Raw genomic sequence first — 25,862 nt, 5'->3', positions numbered from 1 at the left:
TTTTGGGTTTCCGCTGTTTCACTTGTGCTTCTCATTTGAAATTTTAAATAACGTGTTTTGTGTGGAAGTTCTGTCATAATATCGTGAAAGCTATATTTAGGAACCTGCTAATGGATCTGAACACCTTTTGGTGTTCCTTGGCAGGCTCATACGTACTTAAGCTCATAATGTTTTGGTTTTATGTTTCTCTTCTTAGAAAAGAAGATTGTACACCGTCTGTTCCAAATTGTATGTCGTTTTAGAAAATCTAGATACATAGTTATGCTATGAATGGATAAAGTACAAACTATTATTGGTATTAAGCTATCGGAGAATCTGTCATTTTTTTTCCCTTCATCCAGATGTCAGTAGCAACCTCGTATGTCGCTTTGTCGTGACGTGGTGGGCTACCTCATCAACACTTAAAATCACAATCAAACAACAAATTTGGGCTCGGCTCGAAGGTTAATTGCCAGGCCAGAGCAAATATACCTGCCGTGACAGGGATCAGTCCTATGAATTGCTTGAACTAAACAGAACCTTCAGGTTGTTTATATCCTTCAGAATATCTTTATATTCAGAAATCCTGTACCGTAGCTCAGACTCCAGAACTGCAGCAGTCAAGAAACCAAGAGGTTTAGCTTTTAGGTAGAATATGGAACTCAAGTGTGTATCCAAAAAGAATTTAATGACAAGTTATTAATAAATCAACTGATACAGGAACAATGATATGAAAACTCTGGAGAACTGTGCATAGTATCTTCTTTGTCAAAAAATATTGTGTTTGCCACTATGGAAAGTTTAATTTCTTCATTTGGCATCTACAATTTTGCACTTCTCATATGCGTTCCCCTTTGCTATTATTGTTTTACAAATTCCATCAGTAAGAGCCTCTTGTCCAATAGTCCAATACGCCCATTTCACCGAAATAATTGGAATATCCTCACTAAAGATTGCCACTACGGATATGATGTCGTCACGTCAATGACATCACCAATGCATACCAGTCTCTTCCTGTCTCTGTGGGCGTGCCATTAGTCCTTGTTCTTCTTTCCATCTAATAAGAAGCTACATTGACCAAAATGATGGCGAAAGCACCTCTTATCCGTGTCCCAATGCTGACTCTGCCCCTACTGCTCCTACAGCTCCTACTCATCCGTGTTCACTCTTACTGGCTTCTGCAGGCTCGCAGCTGTACAACTAACCTCTAGGCTGTAATCTCCTGTCTGAAATATTTTCTCGAAAGCTCCTGTCTGAAATATGAAGCAAGGGTTTCATTGATTCACTTGGATTTAGTATCCAAATAAGTGTTCAGATGATCTCTGACTTGAAGTATTCATGTCTTCCTGTTTTTTTTTTTTTGGTGAGAACTGAGAACAATGGCAAAAATAAGGAGAGCAATGGCGAAAATAAGGAGGGCCCTGGCACAAGATAGGCGGGGTGGGGTGGGGTGGGGTAGGATGGATTCCAGTTGAAAGGTGAAGAATTGGGAAAAAAAATCTTGTAAGAATGAGTAAGAAAGTTGTATTTCATTGTCAAATAACAAGCTATTTGATCAATAAACTAGTGAACATATATGAGCTGAACTGCACATTGCACACAGCATAATAGGCGAATAGCACATCATGTCAAATGAGAAGATTGATTGATGAGAGAAGTGATCCCGTGCAACAATAAAAATTTTATGCACGATAAGTAGACAATAAATCAAATAGATGTGCAAGGTTCTTATTAACAATAGTGCTTTAAATGCCAAGGGCTGTACTGATAAAAAATTTCATAGAATAACCGAAAGGCAGATATCATGGATATTCAAGAAAAGTTCAGAAAACCATATATTCAAATTACCAGATGACCAAAAAGTGGATTACCAGGGTAAGAAGCTAGTTGACGCAGTTGAATGAAATACAAGATATACAGCCAGACATATAGCAGAACATTGGACTCAACAAAATACATACTCCCTCCGTCCAAATTATAAGTCATTCCAAGAATCTTGGAGAGTTAAAGTTTTTCAAATTTGACCAAATTTATATAACAAGATAATAACATTTATAATACCAATTAAGTATCATTAGATTCTTTGTTAGATACATTTTCATAGTATACCTATTTAATGTCATAAATCTTTGTGTTTCTCTCTATAGTTTTGGTCAAACTTTGAGATGGTTTGACTCTCCAAGATTCTTGAAATGACTTATAATTTGGAACGGAGGGAGTAGTAAAACAAGAAGGAATGAAAACTAACAGAGTCCGAATTTTCAGCTAAAAAAATTTCCATGTTATCACTTACCTGAATTTTCTGTATTTACTTCATCAAGAATCTCGGCAATGTATTCCTTCGATGAACTATGTATAGTGTTGATCTTTGTTTTCAGGTTCTCACTCTCATCATCCAGCAAACCTTTTTCCTTCAGTAAGATAACTAAATCATCATTTGAACCTTTGACCATAATAGCTTGAAACCCCATAGATTCGTTGATGAACCTTTCCCTGACAACCAAGAACATCCAACAGTCAGACAATACATACAACGAAACATACCACTGATTTAGCACTCAGTTCATTGCGCCAAAGTAAACTGTTTTTCTCGAACGCGCAGGAGAGCTGTGCATCAATATATTAAGAAGAAAAGTGGGGGAACGAGCCCCTAGTACAAAACGTTACAGGGTTATAGGGTCTGTAACACACACTGAAAATAACAAGTTGACTCTTTCTAAAGGCTGGGTAAATGGGACCGGAACAACTCAGGACCAAGCTAGGTTGCAGGAGGGGCAAGGGCGAGAAGCTGAAAATTGCCATATATGTGTGCCCCCCACTTCAGGCTGTAATTGAACAGTTGAAAGAAGTTCCCACAGCTGGAGGTATTTGAGCAACACCTGCAGAGTTAAAGCCGCTCTTATATCAGAAATCCAGCTTCCATCAGAGAGTGCTGCATGTACTGTTTTCTTTTTTGCTCTGGCTGCCACTGAACTGAACAGATGTGGCAGTGTTTGCTCGAAGCTTTGGCAAAGCAACCATCTATCAGTCTAGAATAATGTGTTTTTACCATTTCGAACTTATGTCACAATAGCTATAGCAAAGAATGCTTTGACCTGAGGTTGAGCTTGGACAGGGAAGAAAGTCCATGCTCTCTCTGGCTCAGTTTTTTTGAAACCACGACCATCTTAATCTCAGCGCCCAACTCATGTCCTGAAGATGGGAAATGCCGAGGCCCCCCAGATTAGGTGGTCTTTTGACTTTTGGCCAAGCAAGTAGCATAGAAGTGAGAACAAATTGTACCAAAACTTTCCTTCTGGCGCTTTCGTAAGTAGATCAGCTTTCCAACTTGGCAACCGGTCCCCAATCTTGTCGATGATGGGCTGAATTCGTGCCTTTGTCAGCTTAAGACGAGAGGGGGTACCCCAATGTACTTGCAAGGGAAATCTGAAATCAGACAGGGCAGGTGTTCTTGTAAGGTTGCTTTGTCCTCCTCGGTGCAATGTATTGGGAGAACACTACTCTTTTGGACATTTGTTTTGAGGCAAGAAGCCTCCCTAAAAATCTGTAGACTATCCAAAGTGATTTCAATATCACTGGCAGAAGGTCGTAGGAAAATGACCACGTCATCTGCAAATAAGGAAATCTGATGTTGCAATGCTCTTCTAGCAAGAGGTTGTAGGAGATGCTCATGAAAAGCTTTTGTTACCAAACGGCACAGGACATCCATGACCAAAATGAAGAGCATTGGGGACAGTGGGTCTCCCCTGTCTCAGGCCACGCTGATGCAAAATTCTTTCCGTAGGTGAGCCATTAAGCAGAACTTGGGTGGAGGATGAGGAGAGCAGACCACTGATCATGTCACACTAGATAGGACCGAAACCCAAATTTCTCAATACTTCCAAGAGAAATGGCCAAGACACAGAGTCAAACGCCTTGGTAATGTCCAGCTTCATAAGAACCCTAGCTTGTTTTTGCTGATGTAAAAACTTAATGGTGTGCTGAACCAACATAAAATTATCCAGGATAAAACGCACTTTGGTGAACGCGCTCTGATTGGGAGAGACTAGTTGGTCCAATTTACTAGCCAGTCTGTTGGCAAGAATTTTGGTGACGAGTTTGGCAAAGGAATGCACCACACTTATTGGTATTAGATAGATATTAATGTATATGACTTGTATTGAGTTTACTTGTACTACAAGCCTATACGGCAATGCATATATATGAAAGGTCACCCCACTCCTAGGGTATGTGGTGTTTGCTCATCGCTCAGCAGCCAAGCATAAGGGGTATCGCTGCTTGGATCTCTCTACGCATAAGATTATCATCTCTCGACATGTTGTTTTTGACGAGTCCAGTTTTCCTTTCAATAGAGACCCTCCTGTCCCTACCACCTCCTTTGATTTTCTGCTTGATGGCGACATGCATATTGTGCCTTGTCTTACTAATCCTGCACATCGTGGTCCTCCCCAATCAGCGGATGCTCTGTCCTCCTTGAACGTTGAGTGCCCGCCACCTCCTTCTGGTGGGCGTGGTCCCGTGCCCCCACCAGAAGCCCCCGATGACTATGCTCTTGGTGGGAGTGGTTTTGTACCCCCCACCAGGACCTGCAGCTCTTCACAGTCTGGGTAGGCGTGGCTCTGTGCCCCCGCCAGGACACGTCGACGTTCCTGTGCAGGAGCCCGTGTCAGCAGCAGTTCCTATTGCGGCTGCCCCACCAAGCCGTTATGGTCAGGTCTACAGCCGCCGTCTTCTTGCGCCTGTGCCTATGCGGTAGGACAGCGGATCTGCTCATGTACTTTAGCCGCATGTGCCTCCTCCACGGCCCATGCGGAGCTCATCTCTGCCATCTGTCCTTCGACGCATCACTCGTCTTCAGACCGGTACCATACTGCCTGTCAATTACTAGAACTTCGCAGCTGATCATGTTGTTGCTTCTCTTGTTCCAGCCAAGTATCGCAGCGCTCTGGCTGACCCTAACTGCATAGTAGACGAGTTTCAGGCTCTGGTTGATAATGGTACTTGCATCCTGGTGCTAATGTGGTGATAGGGAAGTGGATTTATAAGCACAAGTTTCATTCAGATGGCTCTTTGCGTGTCATAAGGCTTGATGGGTTGTCCGTGGTTTCTCTGAGCAGCATGGCATTGATTATGATGAGATCTTCAGTCCGGTTGTCAAGCGGGCGACTATCAAGACTGTTCTTAGTGTTGTTGTTTCTCGCCACTGGCTGATTCGTCGGCTTGATGTGAACAACGCCTTTCTCCATGGAAATCTTGATGAAATAGTGTACTGCTAGTAGCCTCCTGGATTTGTTGATCCATCTCATCCAGATTATGTCTGTCTTCTGGAGAAGTCGCTTTATGGATTGAAGCAGGCTCCCCCGTGCATGGTACCAGCGGTTTGCTGTTTATATTCGACAGTTGGGCTTTGTTCCTTCAGTTTCTAACACCTTGTTTGTCTACAAGGAAGGCTCTAGCACCGCTTATCTGCTTTTATATGTCGATGACATTGTTCTCACTGCTTCATCTACAGAGCTGCTTCATTCTATCATTGGGCACCTTCACACAGAGTTTGCTATGACTAAACTGTTGGTGATATGCCCAAGAGCCCATCATCACAATACGGTTTAAAGGCCCAAGTGGATATTGATCCAAGAGGGATTAGGGTTACTAATGGGCCTATGAGATAGAAGCCCATTAGTACGCCCTATATATATGAGGAAGGGGCTAGGGGGGCGATGACCTGAGCCGCGCCACCTCCCTAGCCGCCGCCCCTCCCTCTCTCTCGGCCGCCGCCCTTGCCGTGCGTGCGGTGCTAGCACACCGACGCCCGGCGTTTCATCCCCGTACGTGTGGACTCCGTGGAGGCGCTGCTGCGACTGCTGCGCTGATCGGCTGCTGGGATCAAGTACGAGGAGCTCGGTTCGTGGGACGTGATCGACTACTTCCTCTACATCGACGCGCGACTTCTTCCGCTGCGCTGCGCGTCTAGTGGTAATGATCTATGATCTTCTACTCGCAAGTATCTTGGGTTTATGCGGTAGTGATGCTAGCGTAGCCTACCCGTTTCCCTACAGTGGTACCAGAGCCATCTTGCGTAGTTTTTGGTCTGGATCTTTTGCATATAGGCGATATGTTGTTGTAGTAGATTGGATCTATTACTTTTGCACGGTTTGATTAGATCAATTGGTCATAAGGGGTTAAAACTGGAGCGAGTTGATTGCGCGGCATATGACAAAAGATTAGTTTGTGTTCTTTCTCTGTTATGCATACGACATGTCCCTACCGGCTGGAATCACCATCGGGACTAACTGTGTGCATAGTCAGCAGATTGAACCAACAGATCAAGGTCATGTGTAGATGCAGTCTTCTCAAGTGCAAAGTTTGCACGGTCAAGGTGATTGACCTAGTGAAAATTGAGGCATTATGAATGGCTCGGATTTGAGGTGATGCGATCACTCTGATGAGATTTTCATAGGGATTCCATAGATGCGATCACTCGGACCGCCGTTGCTTTCTCGCTGTAGCGGCTTCCCAAGCGCTACTTTAGTAGAACACGTCGTACGCCTAACTTGTTTTTGCAGGGTGTGATGTGAATGGTATGGCCTCAATGTCATGTGATGATGTATGTGATGATTTGTGCGGCCTGCGTGTCGCAAGTTAACACAACCGGGTTGAGGTTGCACCATTATTGTATAACGACCTGCGTGTCGACTTGTGATGTTTGAATCCTCATGTAATTATTTCACTAGCTATTAGATGTAGTAGCTTAGTATCTTTTCATGGAGGTTTCAATCATGATGGCGATGATGATCACCACAAGACAGGACGGATGGCAATGGAGGTCACCTTGGAGCCATGGCGATGGAGCCCATTGTGATGCAAGAGGCCATACTATTCACAATATAATATGATTATATGCCTGTGATGTTTATTTTCCTGTCATACTATTCTTTCATGCTTTTACATATGGTGGATGCTTTAATCATGATAGAATAGCTTCCCTCAGAAAAGTTTGAGTTTTTGATGCCTTTTACCAATAGCTGCACCTATAAATTTTGATCGTTGTGTGGTAGGTTTACCAAAGTAGAGTACCCTCAGCTATCACTTTTGTATAGGGTGGATGTCGGACATTCACAAGCATAGTATTGGTTTACTCAGCAAAGCTATCAAAACAGTTTTGGGCTTTAAGGCATAGGGTTGGGGCCGGGGCATTGGATGCCACCCAACAAACAAGAGTCGCATAGAGATGTGATTAGTAATTTGTTACTTACCTGTATCACTACCTTTCTAGCCGTGATGCTAAAGCTCACTAGAATTTTAGTGATTATGGATCTTGAACCACTATATGTCATTAGAGGGAAGATGACTTTGATATAGTAGGTTGTCTTTTGTTAAATCGGTTAATGAAAGTCTTTACATAAACTTAGTGCTGAAATCTTGCTTTACTTTAATGTTGTAGATCATGTCTGCCAGTAACAATTCCGCTTTCAATTTGCGTTCTGTTCTTGAGAAAGAAAAGTTGAATGGAACAAACTTTATTGATTGGTACCGCAATCTGAGAATTGTTCTCAGACAAGAGAAAAGGAGTATGTTCTTGAGCAGCCATATCCTGATGATCTCCCTGACAATGCAACTGCTGCTGATCGCAGAGCTTATGAGAAGCACTGCAATGACTCACTTGATGTCAGCTGTCTGATGCTCGCCACCATGTCCCCTGATCTGCAGAAGCAGTATGAGCATGCAGATGCTCATACCATGATCGAGGGGCTGCATGGGATGTTTCAGAACCAAGCCAGGACTGAGAGGTTCAATATCTCAAAGTCCTTGTTTGCGTGCAAGCTGGCAGAAGGTAGCCTAGTCAGTCCTCATGTGATCAAAATGATTGGTTACATTGAGATTTTGGATAGACTTGGTTCTGAACTTCACCAAGACTTGGCTACTGATGTTATTCTCCAGTCGCTCCCGGCGAGCTATGAGCCTTTTATCATGAACTTTCAGATGAATGGCTTGGATAAAACATTGAGTTGCATGGGATGCTAAAAACAGCAGAGGAGAGCATTAAGAAGAATCCCAATCATGTGATGATGATTCAGAAGGGGAACAAAAGAGGAAGCGTTGGACGCCTCCTAATCCCAAAGGTAAAGGCAAGGAAAAGAGTTCCGGTGGTGAGTCCTCGGGCTCTAAGCTAAAGCCAGCACCTAAGGCCAAATCTGGCCCTACTTCTGAAGATGAATGCTTCCACTGTCATGAAAAGGGACATTGGTCTAGTAACTGCAAGAAGTACTTGGAAGAAAAGAAGAAGAAGAAGGGAAGTGAGACTTCCACTTCAGATATAAATGTTATAGAAATAAATATTGCATTATCATCTAGTGAATCATGGGTGTTTGATACTGGATCGATGATTCACACTTGCAAATCGTTGCAGGGTCTAAGTGAGACTAGAAGATTTGCAAGAGGCGAGTTGGACGTTCGGGTCGGCAATGGCGCAAAGGTTGCGGTGTTGGCGGTCGGCACCTACCACTTGTCTCTACCCTCCGGATTAGTTTTGGAATTAAATAATTGTTATTGCATTCCTGCTTTGAGCAAGAACATTATTTCTTCTTCATGTTTGGAAGAAGTTGGTGATTTTAAGATTGTAATTGAGAACAAACGTTGTTCTATCTTTTGCAATGGTATTTTTTATGCTCATTGTCCATTGGTGAATGGATTATATGTTCTTGATCTTGAGGATAAATCTGTCTGTAACATTAATACTAAGAGGCTTAGACCAAATGATTTGAATCCCACTTTTATTTGGCATTGTCGCTTAGGTCATATAAATGAGAAGCGCATTGAACAACTCCATAAAGATGGATTGTTAAGCCCATTTGATTTTGAATCATTTGACACATGTAAGTCTTGTTTGCTTGGAAAGATGACCAAAGCGTCTTTCACTGGTCAGAGTGAGAGGGCGAGTGACTTGTTGGGACTTGTACATACCGATGTATGTGGACCAATGAGCTCAATAGCCAGAGGTGGTTTTCAGTACTTCATTACTTTCACTGATGACTTTAGTAGATATGGCTATATCTACTTAATGAGGCACAAGTCTGAATCGTTTGAAAAGTTCAAAGAATTTCAGAATGAAGTACAAAATCAATTAGGCAAGACAATTAAATTTCTGCGATCTGATCGTGGAGGAGAATATTTGAGCCTTGAATTTGGTGATCATTTGAAGCAATGTGGAATTATTCCGCAGCTAACTCCGCCCGGAACGCCTCAATGGAATGGGGTATCCGAACGGAGGAACCGAACCTTGTTGGACATGGTTAGGTCCATGATGAGCCAAGCTGATCTTCCATTGTCATTTTGGGGTTATGCTCTTGAAACTGCTGCGTTCACACTGAATAGGGTTCCAAGTAAGTCTGTTGAGAAGACACCATATGAGATATGGACTGGGAAGCGTCCCGGATTATCTTTTCTCAAAGTTTGGGGATGTGAGGCTTATGTCAAACGTTTGATGTCAGATAAGCTCACTCCAAAGTCAGACAAATGTTTCTTTTTGGGGTATCCTAGGGAAACCAAAGGATATTATTTTTACAATAAGGCGGAAGGCAAAGTGTTTGTCGCTCGCAATGGTGTTTTCTTAGAAAAGGAGTTTCTCTCAAAAGGATTTAGTGGGAGCAAGGTGCAACTTGAAGAAATTCAGGAAACACCCGAAACTGTTTCAGCACCCACTGAAGATCCACGGGATGTGCAAGATGTTGCACAACCCGTAGTTGAGGCACCAGCCCCACGAAGGTCTATAAGGGCACGTCGCGCTACTGACAAGCTCAACCTCCTTATTACGGAGGAGCGCCACGTATTATTGATGGAAAATGATGAGCCCTTGACCTACAAAGAAGCAATGATGGGACCCGACTCCGACAAATGGCTTGAAGCCATGGAATCCGAGTTAAAATCCATGCATGATAATCAAGTTTGGAACTTGGTCGATCAGATTGACAGTGTAAGACCTGTCGATTGTAAGTGGATTTTTAAGAAAAAATTAGACATGGATGGAAATGTTCACATCTATAAGGCACGATTGGTGGCGAAAGGTTTCCGACAAATTCAAGGTGTTGACTATGAGGAAACCTTTTCGCCCGTTGCAATGCTAAAGTCTGTTCGGATTCTCCTAGTAATTGCCGCATATTATGACTATGAGATATGGCAAATGGATGTCAAAACCGCTTTCCTTAATGGACATCTAAGTGAGGATGTATATATGACACAGCCTGAAGGTTTTGTCGATCCTAAAAATGCTGGGAAAATATGTAAGCTTCAGAGGTCCATCTATGGATTGAAGCAAGCATCTCGGAGTTGGAATATTCGTTTTGATGAAGTAGTCAAAGGGTTTGGCTTCATCAAGAATGAAGATGAGCCTTGTGTTTACAAAAAGGCTAGTGGGAGCGCACTTGTGTTTCTGGTCCTATATGTGGATGACATATTACTGATCGGAAATGATATTCCAATGCTTGAAGCCGTTAAAACCTCATTGAAAAAGAGTTTTTCGATGAAGGATTTAGGAGAGGCGGCTTATATTCTGGGTATTAGGATCTATAGAGATAGATCAAAAAGGCTAATTGGATTGAGCCAAGACACGTACATTGACAAGATACTGAATCGGTTCAATATGCAAGATTCCAAGAAAGGTTTCTTGCCAATGTCACATGGCATTACTCTAAGCAAGAGTCAGTGTGCTACGACACCTGATGAGCAAAAGAGGATGAGTACGATTCCTTATGCTTCAGCCATAGGGTCGATCATGTATGCTATGCTTTGCACGCGCCCAGATGTTTCCTTTGCTCTAAGTGTTACGAGCAGGTATCAGTCAGATTTCGGTGAACCTCACTGGACAATTGTAAAGAGTATCCTTAAGTACTTGAGAAGAACTAAGGATATGTTCCTAATATTTGGAGGCGAAGATGAGCTCCTTGTAAAGGGTTACACCGATGCTAGTTTTCAAACAGACAAAGATGACTCCAAATCGCAATCCGGTTTTGTTTTCTGCCTCAATGCTGGGGCAGTGAGCTGGAAGAGTTCCAAGCAAGATACAGTGGCTGATTCGACGACAGAGGCCGAGTATATTGCAGCTTCCGAAGCTGCAAAAAAAGCTGTTTGGATCAGAAAGTTTGTTTCTAACTTGGGTGTTGTTCCTAGTGCGTCCAGTCCAGTGGACCTCTATTGTGATAATAGTGGTGCCGTTGCACTAGCAAAGGAGCCTAGAACAACTAAGAAGTCCAGACATATACTGCGAAAGTATCACCTCATCCGTAACTTTGTTGAGAGAGGTGATGTGAAGGTTTGCAAGGTGCACACGGATTCAAACGTTGCTGATCCGTTGACGAAGCCTCTCCCACAATCAAAGCATGAGGCGCACATGAGATCTATGGGTATTAGATACTTACATCAGTGATTCTAGTGTGCGTGGGAGATTTTGTGTCATGAGTATGTTTATGTAATGATAAATAATTGTTATTTGTTTCATGGATGATTATTTTACATTGATTATCAAGTATGTGACTTGTTCGTGAAACTCTTTGTTGAAAATGATATGATTCTAAATTATCCCTAGTTTATGTCGTTGTGTGGGACAACAACGACGTTGAGACTAGCACATGCATTAATTGATTATCATGTTTCACGGATCATGGATATGGAGATATCGGATTAATGATGTGGACACATGTTGGTGAACATGGTGTTGGATTGACCCACTCCAAGACAATGTTGGGATTGTTATTTTGTATGTGCCATCAGTTGTTCTTGAGTGTTATACCTACTGAATCCTTAGACCTGAGATCGCCATTGTTTCTCACTGTGTGTAGTGGTGCATCTTGGGGCTGCTAAACGCTACTCTGTGACTGGGTAGTTACAAAAGCAGCTTACAGGTATGTCATGAAACATGGAATGGGATGTGAGCGGATCAAGATGGAATTTGCCCCTCCTAGATAACGGGAGAGATATCTCTGGGCCCCTCGAGATAGTTGGATTTGAAAGTGCATGGCCATGCCAAAGTGATTAAAGAGTTAATCATGATGACTAAAGGTTAGTTATGAATAGAATCCACTATTAGATCGAGAGAATGGTCGAGCTATCACAAAGGTGGCACGCATCTCGCTTTGAGCTTGACTGGTATCGTGTGGCAAAGGGATCGGTGTATGAGTATATCTATGGTTCGGCCGATATGATCTTTATGTGTATTTGTGAGTCACTATGCCCTGCTAGGTGCCGCTATTGACTTGTGATTCGGAAATGATTTCCGATCACGACCACCTACACATGAACCTAACGGGTCACACACTTAAGGGGTTTGGAATGTTGGAAAGCTTGCATGTATGATTGTCTCTAGTGCAAGTGGGAGATTGTTGGTGATATGCCCAAGAGTCCATCATCACAATACGGTTTAAAGGCCCAAATGGATATTGATCCAAGAGGGATTAGGGTTACTAATGGGCCTATGAGATAGAAGCCCATTAGTACGCCCTATATATATGAGGGAGGGGCTAGGGGGGCGATGACCTGAGCCGCGCCACCTCCCTAGCCGCCGCCCCTCCCTCTCTCTCGGCCGCCGCCCTTGCCGTGCGTGCGGTGCTAGCACACCGACGCCCGGCGTTTCATCCCCATACGTGTGGACTCCGTGGAGGCGCTGCTGCGACTGCTGTGCTGATCGGCTGCTGGGATCAAGTACGAGGAGCTCGGTTCGTGGGACGTGATCGACTACTTCCTCTACATCGACGCGCGACTTCTTCCACTGCGCTGCGCGTCTAGTGGTAACGATCTATGATCTTCTACTCGCAAGTATCTTGGGTTTATGCGGTAGTGATGCTAGCGTAGCCTACCCGTTTCCCTACATAAATTGGCTGATCTTCATCATTTTCTTAGGATTTCTATCACAGGCAGCTCTGATGGATTATTTCTGTCTCAGCGACAGTATGCTTTGGACCTACTTCAGCGCGCCGATATGAGCAAGTGCCACTCCACCTCGATGCTTGTTGATAGTAAGTCCAAGCTGTCAGCTACAGATGGTCCTCCGATTGACGATCCTTCTGAGTACAAAAGCATTGCGGGTGCCCTGCAGTATCTCACCCTGACTCGTCCAGATCCAGCTTATGTCATTCAGCAAGTCTGCTTGTTCAGGCACGATCCTCGAGAGCCACACCTTGTGCTCATCAACGCATTCTTCGCTATGTGAAGGGTACACTGTCGCCAGGTCTTCACATTGGTGCTGGTTGTGTGGACACTCTCACCGCATATTCACGTGCAAACTGGGCTAGTTGTCTGACTCCAGGTGTCCTACCTCTGGCTGCTACATGTATCTCGGTGCCAACCTAGTGTCTTGGTCCTCTAAACACCAGACAACTGTCTCTCGCTCCAGTGCCGAGGCGGAGCACAGGGTAGTTGCACATGTTGTGGCAGTGTTGTTGGCTGTGCCAGTTGCTTCAGGAGCCTCACATTCCCCTCTCCACAGCTATTGTTGTCTATTGTGACAATGTTAGCGATGTTTACATGATGGCCAATGCTGTCCATCACCATCGCAAAAAGCACATTGAGATTGATATCCACTTTGTTCGTGAGAAGGTGGCTTTGGGGCAAGTTCGAGTGTTGCATGTACCGTCCTCCCATCAGTATGCAGACATATGACCAATGATCTCCCTGTACAGTTGTTTACAAACTTTAGGACTAGTCTTGGTGTCCGCCAAGCTCCCCATGCGACTACGGGCAGGTATTAGATAGCTATTGTTGTATATGGCTTGTATTGAGTTTACTTGTACTCTTATATATAGCAGCTATTCTACAACCTAGGTGTAGCAGTTTATTCTACACCAATAGCTAAATTGAGTAGAATTACTGAACAACTTTTCAGTAATTCAGTAATCGACGAGCTATTATTGAACATTGTTCAGTAATTTGGCAAATTTAGTTCAGTATTTTGACAATTATTTTTACTAGTAATAGAAGGTGTAAAATAACACTCTACACCTAGGGTGTAGAATAGCATTACCGGTGCCTCAAAGTTAGCAAACTTCTTGCCCCCAAACCGCCGAGATGGCTGCCATAACATTAACTTTGATTATCTGCCAATAGACCCTATAGAATTTGCCATTAAAACTATCGGGGCCTAGAGCTTTACAAGAAGGTAAGGAATTGATAGTTTTCCAAACTTCCTCTTCAGCAAAAGATGCATCTAGCTCAGTTAAATCCAGATTCGGCCTCTTCAGCTCAGCCAAGTTCACAGTCACTTCTCGTTCAAGGCTTTCACCTAGTAGGTTTCTATAAAAATCAAAAATTAGTGTAGCTTCAGAAACATACTTTACAGGACAAGCTTGTAGCGGTATCTCGTTTCTTGGAACAGGTGGCGAAGGATTTTTTTTGCCCGGGCACATGGGTGGCGGTCTAGTTTTAGGATTGACAGTCATTAGTGTCGAAGGCTCTTTGTCAAACTCTTTAAGGCTGTATGTCAGTTAGGCAAATGTTGGGAAAATTTCAAGACGATGTATCACCTTGATGTATTGTGCTTGAAATCAATAAAATTTCCCTTTTCAAAAAAAAATCAAAAATGTTTTGTACCTTCTCTTCATGCTACGTGAGTATTATCCCATCATCATTCATAAGTTTACTGATAAAATTCTTCCGTTTCCGATTGTAGAGAATTGGGAAAACATCACACCCTAAGGAGGGGAAGTGACCTCTATTATATATTGTCGTATAGGCTTGGAGTACAAGTAAACTCAATACAAGGAAATACAATAATATATCTCTAATACCCGCTCGTAGTCGCAGGCAGAGCTAGACGAAGACCAAGACTAGTCCTAAAGTCAGTGTACAATTGGACAGAAAGTCCTTTAGTCATGATATCAGCATACTGATGAGAAGACGGGACATGCATGACCCGAATCTCTCCTAAGGCCACCTTCTCGTGAACAAAATGAATATTGATCTCGATGTGCTTCGTAGGACGATGGTGGACTTCATTAGCAGACATATACACAACACTAACGTTGACACAGTAAACAACGGTAGCCTTGGCGAGGGTAAGGTGAATCTCTTGAAGTAACTGAGACAACAACACTCAGCGACCACATGTGCAACTGCCCTGTATTAAGCCTCAGCACTGGAACGAGAATCTGTAATCTGGGGTTTGGATGACCATGACACCAGATTATCACCAAAATAAACACAGTAACCTGAGGTCGAATGTCGGGAATCAGTACATCCAGCCCAATCAGCATCAGAGTATGATGTGAGAGGTGTCGACAGGACCGACGCCTAAGTGAAGACCAACGTTTAGAGTGCCCTTGACATAACGCAAAACCTGCTTGACGAGTGCAAGATGCGCCTCCCGGGGATCATGCATAAACAAGCAGACTTGCTGAACAGCATAGGCCAAATCAAGACGAGTCAGAGTGAGATACTGCAGTGCACCAACAATACTCCTGTAATCTGAAGAATCTACAACCAAAGGACCATCTGTAATAGACAACTTAGACTTGCTATCAACTGGCGTCAAGGTAGAGTGACACTCGCTCATACCGTCGTGCTGTAGCAAATCCAAAGCATACTGTCGCTGAGATAAAAATAATCCATCCGAAGAATAGGTGAGAAAAATCCACAGAAAGTGATGTAGATCACCCAGATCAATCATAGCAAACTCTGCATGAAGACGGCCAATGATGGAATGAAGCCAATCTGTCGACAAAGCAGAGAGAACAATATCATCGACGTACAAGAGCAGGTAAGCAGTGCTAGCGCCATCTTGTAGACAAACAAGAAAGTGTCGGAGACCGAAGGAACAAACCCCAACCGACAAATATAGGTAGCAAACCGCTGGTACCAAGCACGAGGAGCCAGCTTCAACCCATAAAGCGACTTTTGCAGAAGATAGACATGATCGGGATGCAAAGGATCAACAAAATCAGGAGGCTGCTAGCAGTAAATTGCCACATCAAGCTACCCATGCAGAAAAGCATTCTTTACATCAAACTGACGGATCGGCCAATGGTGAGATGCAACAATACTTAGAACAGTACGAATGGTTGCAAGTTTGACCACTAGACTGAATGTCTCATCATAATCAATGTCGTGCTGCTGAGAAAAATCATGTACAACCCATCGAGCTTTATTACACGCAAGAGGACCATCTAAGTGGTATTTGTGCTTGAAAATCCACTTGACGGTAACCACATTAGCCCCCAGGAGGCTGAGGAACGCCAAGTACCATTATAAACCAGAGCATGGACCTCATCTGCCATGGCTTCTCGCCAATTGGGATTCGCAAAGGCGCTGCGATAATTGGCTGGAACAGGAGAAGCAACAAAACGATCAGCGGACAAATTCTTGTAATTAACTGGCTGAATTGTACCAGACCGGAGTCAAGTGATGCGGCGAAGAATCAGCGGTGGAGGAGAACCACTCATCGGATGGCGAGTAGGATCAAGAGGTGGAAGCTCTCGAGTAAAAGCACCTGGAGACTGTGCCGGAAGAGGACCAAGGTAATGGCCCCAATGCTGCGGTAATGGAAGCTCACAAAGTGGTCAACTAGGTGGTGTGGGCGTAGAATCTGGAGCAGGTGCAGCAACCGGTCGACAGTTGTAGACCTGACCGAAGCGGCCAGGAGGAACAACCAGAGCTGCTGCTGCTGCTGGCGGCTCGAGAACTGGTGCAGGGCGAGGAGCAGCAACATCTGCGGCGTCAGGATGCAGCCCGCTCGGCACTACTGCTGCTGGCTTAGAAGCTGGCGCAGGAACAGGCGGTGTCCCGCCCGTAGCAGAGGAAGCCGAAGGACCGGACGGGGCACGAGACCACGCCCACCCAGTCTTGAAAAAGTCGAGGGTCCAGGTGGGGGTACAAAACCGCTCCCACCAGCCGTCGAGGGCGGTTGCTCAACGTCTAAGGAAGACGGAGCATCTGTAGGAGGGCCACCAGCTGCATGATTAGTAGAACAAAGTACAATATCCAAGTTGTCACCGAGTAGAAAATCGAAGGAGCTGGGGGGAAGGGGTGTTATGTCTCGCGAGCAAAGGGAAACACAGACTCATTAAACACAACATGTTGAGATATAATGATCCGACGCGTGGAAAGGTCGAGGCAGCGATATCCCTTATGATCCGAATGATACCCCAAGGCACAGGCAGTCGATCGCGGTTCTAGTTTGTGTGGAGAAGTAGCCTGTAAATTGGGATAACACAAACAGCCGAAGACCCGTAAGTGATCATAAGTGAGGTAGGAATGTGAAGGCGGAAATAGGGAATCGCATTTCGGATGGAGGAAGGGCACCGGTTGAGCAAGTATGTGGCTGCAGCTATAGCCTCGGCCCAGTAACTAGGCGGCATGGCTGCATGGATGAGGAAAGTGCGCACTGAATTATTAAGCGTTCGAAGAATGCGTTCGGCCTTGCCATTCTGTGGTGAGGTGTATGGGCATGAAAGGTGGAAAACAATGCCATTGGCGGGGAGGGAGGAGTGCATGGCGCGATTGACAAACTTACTCCCATTACCGGCTTGGAAGCACTTAACGGGAAGGCAGAACTGTGTGCGGGCATAAGCAATAAAGTCGACGATACGCTGATGTACAACGGATTTATGCTTAAGCGGGAATGTCCAACACTAGTGCGTAAAATCATCTAGCAAAACCAGATAATAAAAGCAACTAGTAAAACTAGCAACCGGTGAGGTCCAGACATCACAATGAACTATTTCAAACGGAGAAGTTTGTGACGTAGAAGCAGTAAAAGGAAGGGCGCATGCTTGTGAAGCTGACAGGCATGACAAAGCAAGCAATCTACTTTATTATATGAAACTAAATTGTTCTGTTTTAAAGTAGCTAAGACTGCTGGACCGGGATGACCAAGGCGATGGTGCCACAAGGATGAAGAGACTGCAATGAGGGCTTGTGCGGCAGCGGGGCGGCTGATGAGATGGTGTAGAGGTAGCCGACACTATCACAGCAAAGGATCACTCGTCGCGTCTTGATGTCCTTAAGAGAAAAACCAGAAGCGTCAAACTCGATAGAACAATGATTACCGCAAGTGAATTGACGAACTAAAAGTAAGTTGCGAACTATTGAAGGGACGATAAGAATGTTGTTCAAAACAAATTTAGACGTATCTGTGGAAAGGACTGAGGAACCTCAGGATGTGACAGGGATATGTGCACCATTGTCTACGGTAATCGAAGAATGAGCAACTAGGAGGCGAGAGAGAATAATACCTTCGGAGGAGTGCATGTGTGTGGAAGCACCAATGTCCATCACCCATGCATTGCCCTCAAGCGCCATCTGCAGAAGAGCGGCGATCAGACCAGCTTGATGCCATAAGGACTGAGCTGGTGCCTGAACTGAGCTAAGCGCCACGTGAGTCTAAGGCGGACCAAGGAGGCCCTGACCGCCGCGCTAGGGCTGTCCTACTGTGGTACCACTGCTACCGCCACCCTGTGTGCCCCATCGATTGATGCAAATCCATGGGCCGTTAGGGTTAGGCCCGCAAAGTGGCTGCTGCCGCTGGCAGCCGTTAGAGCGCCTGCCCCTTCGACGGCACTACTGCTACTGACCGCCCTGCTGCTGTGGTGGACGCAGCTGCGGCTGCTGCTGTGGTGGACGCGGCTGCGGTTGCTGCCGTGGCTGCTACTTAGGGGAAGACGAAGATGACGACAACTGGCAGGAGGCACCGCATCCGGATGAGGAGACGACTAGGGCTGTAGATGCAGCGACCTTCACCTGGTTAGCCAGGCGCAACTCCTAAAGGGCGAGGCGATCGACAGCCTTGGAGAAGGTCATGCCGGCCTCGCTGATCTCGCCAATGGAGTAGAGCGGATTGGTGCCGCTAAGAAGGTTGAGCACCATCTCGAAATCAGCGACAGGTTTTTCGACTCGGCCGCCTTCTTCATGGCTTTGGCGTACTTGTCGACGGACATATCCCTTTGAGTCAGCGTGTGGAACGCATGGCTCAGGAAGATGGCACGGGGGGCTTTGTCCGCCTGGAAGTGGTTGACGATGGTGACCCAAAGCTCCCGCTCCGCCTGATTGGCGGCCATATGAAGTCGAGAACGTCGTCGGAGACAAAAGCATAAAGCCAACTGCGGACAGCACAGTCGGCCTCATTCCAAGCATCGGTGCGCAGATCAGGGGGAGGCATGCCGTTGATGTGACGGAGGAGGCCGAACTTGCCGCACATCGCCTCGAAGAAGTTGCTCCACTTGGTGTAGTTGGGGGAGCGGAGTTCCAGCTTGATGGGATCGTGCGACTGGACAGAGACGGCGGCGTAGGTGACCATGGAGATCGGCGGAGTCTGGTTGTCGTCGACGAAGAGAGAGGCGATGCCGTCGACGAAGGAATCACCATTGTCAGTGGTGTCACCGGCGTTGGTGGAGGCACTGGTGACACAGGACATCAACAAATGCGATCTGCTAGAGGGGGGGGGGCGGTCTGGCCAAAGGATGGAGGCGCAGGGAGTGCGCCCTAGATGGGCGGCGTAGGGAGGAAGGTTGCCGCGGCCTGGAGAAGGCGGCGGCAAGAGGTGGGTAGGCGCGCATGCAGGGGATGCATGCGCGAGCTAGGGCAGCGGAGGGGAGGGAGGCGCACGGCCGGCCCTAGAGATTGGCTCGGACTCGTGATATGTAGAGAATTCGAAAAACACCACACACCCTAAGGAGGGGGGGCTCTATTATATATTGTCGTATAGGCTTGGAGTACAAGTAAACTCAATACAAGAAAATACAACAATGCATCTCTAATACCAGTCCGAGCATGAGAATGGAAGAGGGTTGTATTAGCATCTCCTTTGCTGAGCCAAGTGATGCGAGAGCGACCTCGGGCTATGGTATGCTGAAGAGATGAGAGGGCCAGGCAGTGAAGCTTAAGTTTGTTCCGCAGCCAAAGCTCAAGTCTGGAGAGAGTTCGGTACAAGATAAAGTCTGCACCAAACTTATGGGTCTGTAGTCTTTGATGCAAGTAGCGCCAAGGTAAACCAGAAACCAACATATTTACACTCCCCTATTAAAGTAAGTTTACAGAGTTTAGTGAGCTGCAATCAAAGATAATTTTAGAATCTGTCAGGGCAGCAAGGATTAATCAACGATGCTACCTAGAGTAGTTAATTCAAGTGATGAATTAATCCTTGTCTATCTTACGCACTGAAGATTTTTTTCTTGAACACCCAGGAGAGCTGTATTACATTGTACTAATAGGAGAAACACATTGAAGAATTAAAAAATGGTTTTCGACTTAACAAGAAAATGTACCATACTCCCATTAGGGACAGTTTTTCGAGATGGTTTGATGCAAAGTAACGCCTTAAAGATCAGTATTAGTGTAAATGGGTACCATACATCTTATCAGACAATGTCTTCCGAATCCCATTGAGAGCAACTTTCTGGAACTTCAGATTTCCCTCTATCACATTCAGTAAATCTGTTTCAGCAGCTGTTTGAGAAGTTAAAAACAGATTACTGAATGCAAAGCCGAAGAGAATTTAAAAGCTCAATATTAAGATCATTTAGAATGAGATATATGCAACAGAGAGACAAATGGCATTTCAAATACAACAATTCAGAATACTTCATTATCAACAAATAAGAACTAAAAAGATTCAATGCAATGGAGAACAGAAGTGGCTCATTCTTTTTTCATTTGTTGTGGGCATAATTGAACCATTTTATCATCCCTTCTATAATAGAAAGACATGGATCCCCAACATTGTTAGATAGAAAAGAGAAGAGGCTGATTCAAGTCCAGAAATTCTTACAGTCAGCCCTAGTTCTCTAAGAATAAACATGATTCATCTAAATGTTGATGCCATTAGCTTTGGATTTCTTATTTACATGGGAACTTGTATATGATGACATGAATGCGATGATATTTTGATCATCAAAGGGTAAACAGCACTGAGAATGACTGGCAGTAAGATGAGCAGAGTATAAATAAGATAAGTGAATTACAATGACAAAGTAGATTAGTTCATACTCATTGTGCTGCAAACAATAGCAGTGTGACTTACATGGCCAAAGGAAAGTTGACCAGCAATGAGAAAAGATATAAGGTACAGAACTGAATTAACAAAATATTTCAATACTGAAAATGGAAACCAAAGGCAATAATTACCAGCCACTTGGATAAGGCCATTGAGTTCAAACTCAGCAACAGATACTTCTTTCAGTAACACAGACTCCTTGTCAATATAGTCTTTTTCTGTTTCAGAATGTTTCACTATTTCTGATTCTATTTCCCTGGTCCTTTCTATATTTTGTTCAATCTCCTCATTGACCTAATTCAAAGAGTAAATCAAAACATAAGCATGTTAAACATCACAAGAAGTTGAATATGAAATGCATGCCAATTTACACGACTTGGTAAATAGAAAGTTCAGCTCTCCGCAACCGAATCATGACATCAGTTAATCAGTTCACCACCAGATCAGCATGTACCACATAGACCACCTTTATATCATGCCAATTTCATATTTTTGTAGCATGTGCAAACCTTCTGATGATTTATCATAAAGGTGAAGGCCCCGTCATCCATGACAGCAGTTTTACATTGTGTTCACAAAACTTCAGTGGCAAGACATTCCATCTAAAGCATAACATAATTCTACACATGTGAAATATAATCACCCAGGAAGACATAATACACAGTACAAGAATGAGGCAAGATTTGGTGCCCAACCAATCAAATGCACCATACACATGATAGTCAACACTTTGACCATCCATTCCACATATATAATTTTTTACCTGTTGCAGTTCGTAATTTATTCATCAACTCCCCAGAGATTTATGTTAGTTCGTCAATAAAATAAATAGAAACTAGATGGTGGAGCCACGTATTTTTCATTTAAAAACACATTCTTGTAAATAACAAGCATATTAATGTGACCCTCAAGGTCATGTCCCTCGAATGCAGAATCGAAGTCTATGACATGACACCAATCAGATTTTGAGCAGAAAACTGGATGTTGTAGCAGCATCAGAATACTGGAAATTAGTACAACTTAAGTGACAAAGTAACAGGTAGCATCCACCCAAAGTACCAAGGGCCGTAAAAAATTTACTGACAACAATTGAAAACATATCAGCAAATCAGCTTAGCTGAACTCACGCAAAAGTATGTACTCTCAATTCTCAAATAAATACCAATTGAGACATTGAGTAGCTACCGCAAGCTTCTACCAACCAGTTTCTATGCAACTCGCGTCGGTCCGAAATCGAAACCCTAATATGGTTGTAACTCGCCGTGGGGGATGCCTGGAGGACCCCAGGATAGGCCATTCATCCATGTGGAGACCAGCTGATGCCGATTGAGGCGGCGCGGCGACGACACTGCCCCCAATCACTTAGTTCTAGACCGAGTAGCAACAACAGAAGCAAACTACTGTACGGGTCAGAGGAGGTTCGTGGATTCTGGACCTTGTCGAGCATGTCCTTGAGGGAGGAGATGTGGCGGAGGATGGCGCCGGAGTCCTCCGCCATTTTGGAAACCCGCCGCTGCAGCGGCGCCCCAGGAGAGCCGAACTGAGCTCTCGGCGTCTTGAGAGATGATTTATGTTTTCCGAAAAAAATCTACATACCCTCCCACCTATCAGACAGACTACTTAACTCGCGACATATAAAATCGGATATTCTACGTCCCAATCTTTTCAAAATCGGACAAATAATCCCCGAGTGATTTTGAACGGTGGCTTTATATTTTACTTTTTCATCTATTTCTAATCAATCATCCAAAAATCATAGAAAAATCATAAAATAAAAAAATCTAATTTTGTTGAGGTCCGCATGATCAAAACTACATGATCAACATATAATATGGTATGTTTTAATACAATTTTTTATGTAGATGTTTACCTATTTTTTCTATGAACTCTTTTACAATGGTTGGTGGTGCCTCTTGGTATCTCTTTGTGCCTCCTCAAAAATGATTAATTTAATTAATTTGAGGGGCGGAAGGGCACTGTGGTAATTCGCCACCCCCCCCAAACCCCACGCCCCCCTCCTCCTGGCACCAAACACATGCGCCAGGCAACTGTCCTGCCTCACCCGGTCTCCCATGGCGAATCGTCGCCGCCGCCGCCGCACCCTTCCCTTGGCCCCGCCCTCGCTCTTTGCGTCGACCGCCCTTCCCTCACTCTCGCCGCTAAAGGTCGTCGCCCTACTCCGTGCGGGTAGGGTTTGGACGCCGCCGGTTGTGTTCCCTACTACATTGCCTCCTGCGCCTGCTTCGTCAGCCGACAGCTGCCCCGTGTTTGATCATCTAGCCAAAGGTACTTGGACGTCGCCTCCTCTTGTTGTGTGCCTTGTTTCATGATCAGATGATATCTTGCTCAAGATGGTATTCGATGATTGTAGCGAAATTTTTTGTTTGTAATCTGCATTCTCAAGTGACAGTAATTATACCTCCTGCATATGTAAGAATTGTAACCCTTCATATGTTTTTTCCATTAATGTATATGCCTCAATCTGATTCGCTTCTTGAAACCCTTCTTCAGATTAGTGTCCTACATATTTGTGCATCACAACAACAAAATGTTATTAGCACATTTTATATACAGTGGTCTACAATATAAATATTTTGTCTGTCATCATCCTCTCAGCAGTCTAACTTGTATAACTTCACAGTGCTAACATGGCTGTAATAATATTGTTCACTTTATGTAATTGGTCTGCATTGTACATACATCTCAAAGTTTACTGGTTTTACTTTTTACTAGTTCTGCTGCATCTAGTTCCCTTGTCTCTGTTGTATCCAGTTGCTTATGCCTTCTTTGAGTTTTCCCTATTTTCGTTCATCAAGATCACACTAAAATTTGTATTAGGCTAACTATATATCAATTATATAGATCTCATTAATCTTTGTGTTTTAAACTACAATCTTTGATTTCAATTTTTCTGCAGCATAACTGGAATTAATCAGTATACTGCAATCATTAATTTGTTTAATGTTGTATGACGGGTCTTGAGTCTTTGCTGGAGTACAATGAAATTGTTAGGAAGATGTTCGCAAACGAATATGAAGGATTTCAGTTTTATAACACATACGCACTTGGTATGTGTTATAAAACGGTGATTGAGTGTGAGGAAAAGCTATGTTGAGTGAAACAGTGAGCACACTGAGCTGACCCTTTGGAGGTATGCTTGCAGTCGTCAAGGTTACCATGAAGAGAAGTGCGTAAAGAAAGAGATTAAGAAGCGGAGGCCACAGGATATAATTCGTGTTGGATGCCCTGCAAAATTGGTAATTGCACTGGACCGGAACACCGGACAGTGGTACGTGAAGAATTTCATCGATGAGCACAACCATCCGCTGGCTCCAACCGACCTTGATTGCCTGCTGCATTCACATCGAAAAATCAGCAATGCATAGAAAGCTGAAATTGTGGAGCTGGGGCTTGCTGGGATCCGCAAACACCAGATTTTTGAAATTATGGAAATGCAGCATGGTGGGTATGACAAGGTTGGCTATACATCAAGAGACTTGTATAATTTCTGCCATCTCTATAAGCAGGAGATAATTGCTGATGGTAATGCTCAAACAGTCATCAGTCACCTGAAGGAACGTCAAAACACAGATTCTGAGTCTTTTTTCAAGTACATAACTGATGGGAAAGGACACGTGCAGGGAATGTTCTGGTGTGATACTCAATGTATGCTTGATTATGTAGCATTTGGTGATGTCGTTGTATTTGATAGTACCTACAAAACAAATCGGTACAACCTGCCCCTTATGCCTTTCGTTGGGGTGATTCACCATTACCGCACAGTTATTTTTGGATGTGGAATTATTTCTCATAGAATACTGAGTCTTATGTGTGGCTGCTAAAAACATTACCCGAAACTAATGCTCAGAAGCATTCCGTTTCCGTGATCACTGATGGAGACCTTGCTATGTAGAGAGCAATCATTGTGGTGTGGCCGAATTCACCGCATAGGCTATGCGGATGGCATATTGAGTTGAACCTAGTGCGCAATGTTCACAATGATACATGAAGGGTGCGTTCAGGTTTTTCTTGTATGATCTTTGCTCCATAGAAGAGATTGGGAGGAAATGGCAGGTGTTCCTGGATGACAATAAGGTCAAAGAGGACTCGTGGCTTTATCAGATGTATGAGGTGAGGTAAACTTGCTGTGCTGCGTATCATGTAGGTAATTGCTTTTTATGATTGAGGAGCAACCAACGGAGTGAGAGCATGAACTCTAGGCTACAGATGAAACTGGATGGTAAAATGACCCAGTTAGAAATGGTACATCACTATGAGACCTGCCTTACAAGGGTGCGCAGAAATGGGGCGGATGACAATGCTAAAACACTGCAATCTGCACCATTGTTGGTGTTTCTTATGCCCGATTAGAATAGATATTCTGCAAGCGCACAGAATCACCGCTGTAGCACTTCACCTTGGAGTATTCCAGGGTATCATATTTTTCCTCAGGGAAGCACTATGGTAAAGAGTATCGTAAATCGAATGATAATTGTACTAGCTTGATCAACCGGCGAACTAGACGGGGGTAAGCCAGATAGGTAGGTGAGATAAATGGCCAGGCGATGACCGAGTAACACACGGAGATTCTAATCCTTAGAGTGGTAGCAGCTGGGAGTACAACGAGCGAGATAAGATATCTGATACACTTCTGAACTATCGAGCTAGCCTCTCTAGATCAGACTAAACACGTAACTAGTTCTCGGGAAAGCAGAGCTTACTTCGGCGACTGGAAGAGGAAGGACATCGGAAAGGGATGAGAGGGGAGTCCAATGGCAACCTGCACTACTGCTATGAAAACACCCGAACGTGGTGGACTACAAAGTACGGATAGGGCTGTCACCACCTACCGACTACCACAATGGTTCCGTGGGGTGGAACACACTTTCTAGCTAACACTAAGGTCAGACACCAT

General features: G+C 44.4%; 1 protein-coding gene across 5 annotated transcripts; it reads right to left on the bottom strand.

The window, feature by feature from the left end:
- Positions 1-153: 153 nt before the first annotated feature.
- LOC120665941 lies at positions 154-22,533 on the bottom strand. Of its 5 annotated transcripts, none has more exons than XM_039945660.1 (5): positions 22,383-22,533; positions 21,079-21,241; positions 20,307-20,400; positions 2,273-2,472; positions 154-590 (listed from the first exon to the last, which is right to left on the bottom strand). In XM_039945660.1, exons 1-5 carry the CDS (start codon positions 22,443-22,445, stop codon positions 493-495), a joined length of 618 nt encoding a protein of 205 aa, XP_039801594.1. In that variant the 5' UTR covers positions 22,446-22,533; the 3' UTR covers positions 154-492. The 5 variants fall into 5 exon arrangements, with proteins under 5 accessions (XP_039801594.1, XP_039801596.1, XP_039801597.1 ...); XM_039945662.1 differs by having other exon boundaries at positions 20,307-20,388; XM_039945663.1 differs by having other exon boundaries at positions 20,307-20,370.
- Positions 22,534-25,862: the final 3,329 nt, after the last annotated feature.

This window comes from Panicum virgatum, chromosome 3N (assembly GCF_016808335.1).
Source record: "Panicum virgatum strain AP13 chromosome 3N, P.virgatum_v5, whole genome shotgun sequence".
NCBI classification, from domain to species: domain Eukaryota; kingdom Viridiplantae; phylum Streptophyta; class Magnoliopsida; order Poales; family Poaceae; genus Panicum; species Panicum virgatum.
This window is presented reverse-complemented; position numbering and strand designations above follow the sequence as displayed.

What these genes read in the sequence shown, in the direction of transcription:
- LOC120665941 (XM_039945660.1), bottom strand. Translation starts at nt 22,445, where the DNA reads ATGGCGGAGGACTCCGGCGCCATCCTCCGCCACATCTCCTCCCTCAAG. An exon ending in AAGACATTGTCTGATAAGAT is followed by an intron (nt 2,473 to 20,306) that starts GTATGGTACCCA and finishes CTTGGTTGTCAG; the next exon opens with GGAAAGGTTCATCAACGAAT. An exon ending in AGTAAATACAGAAAATTCAG is followed by an intron (nt 591 to 2,272) that starts GTAAGTGATAAC and finishes TGACTGCTGCAG; the next exon opens with TTCTGGAGTCTGAGCTACGG.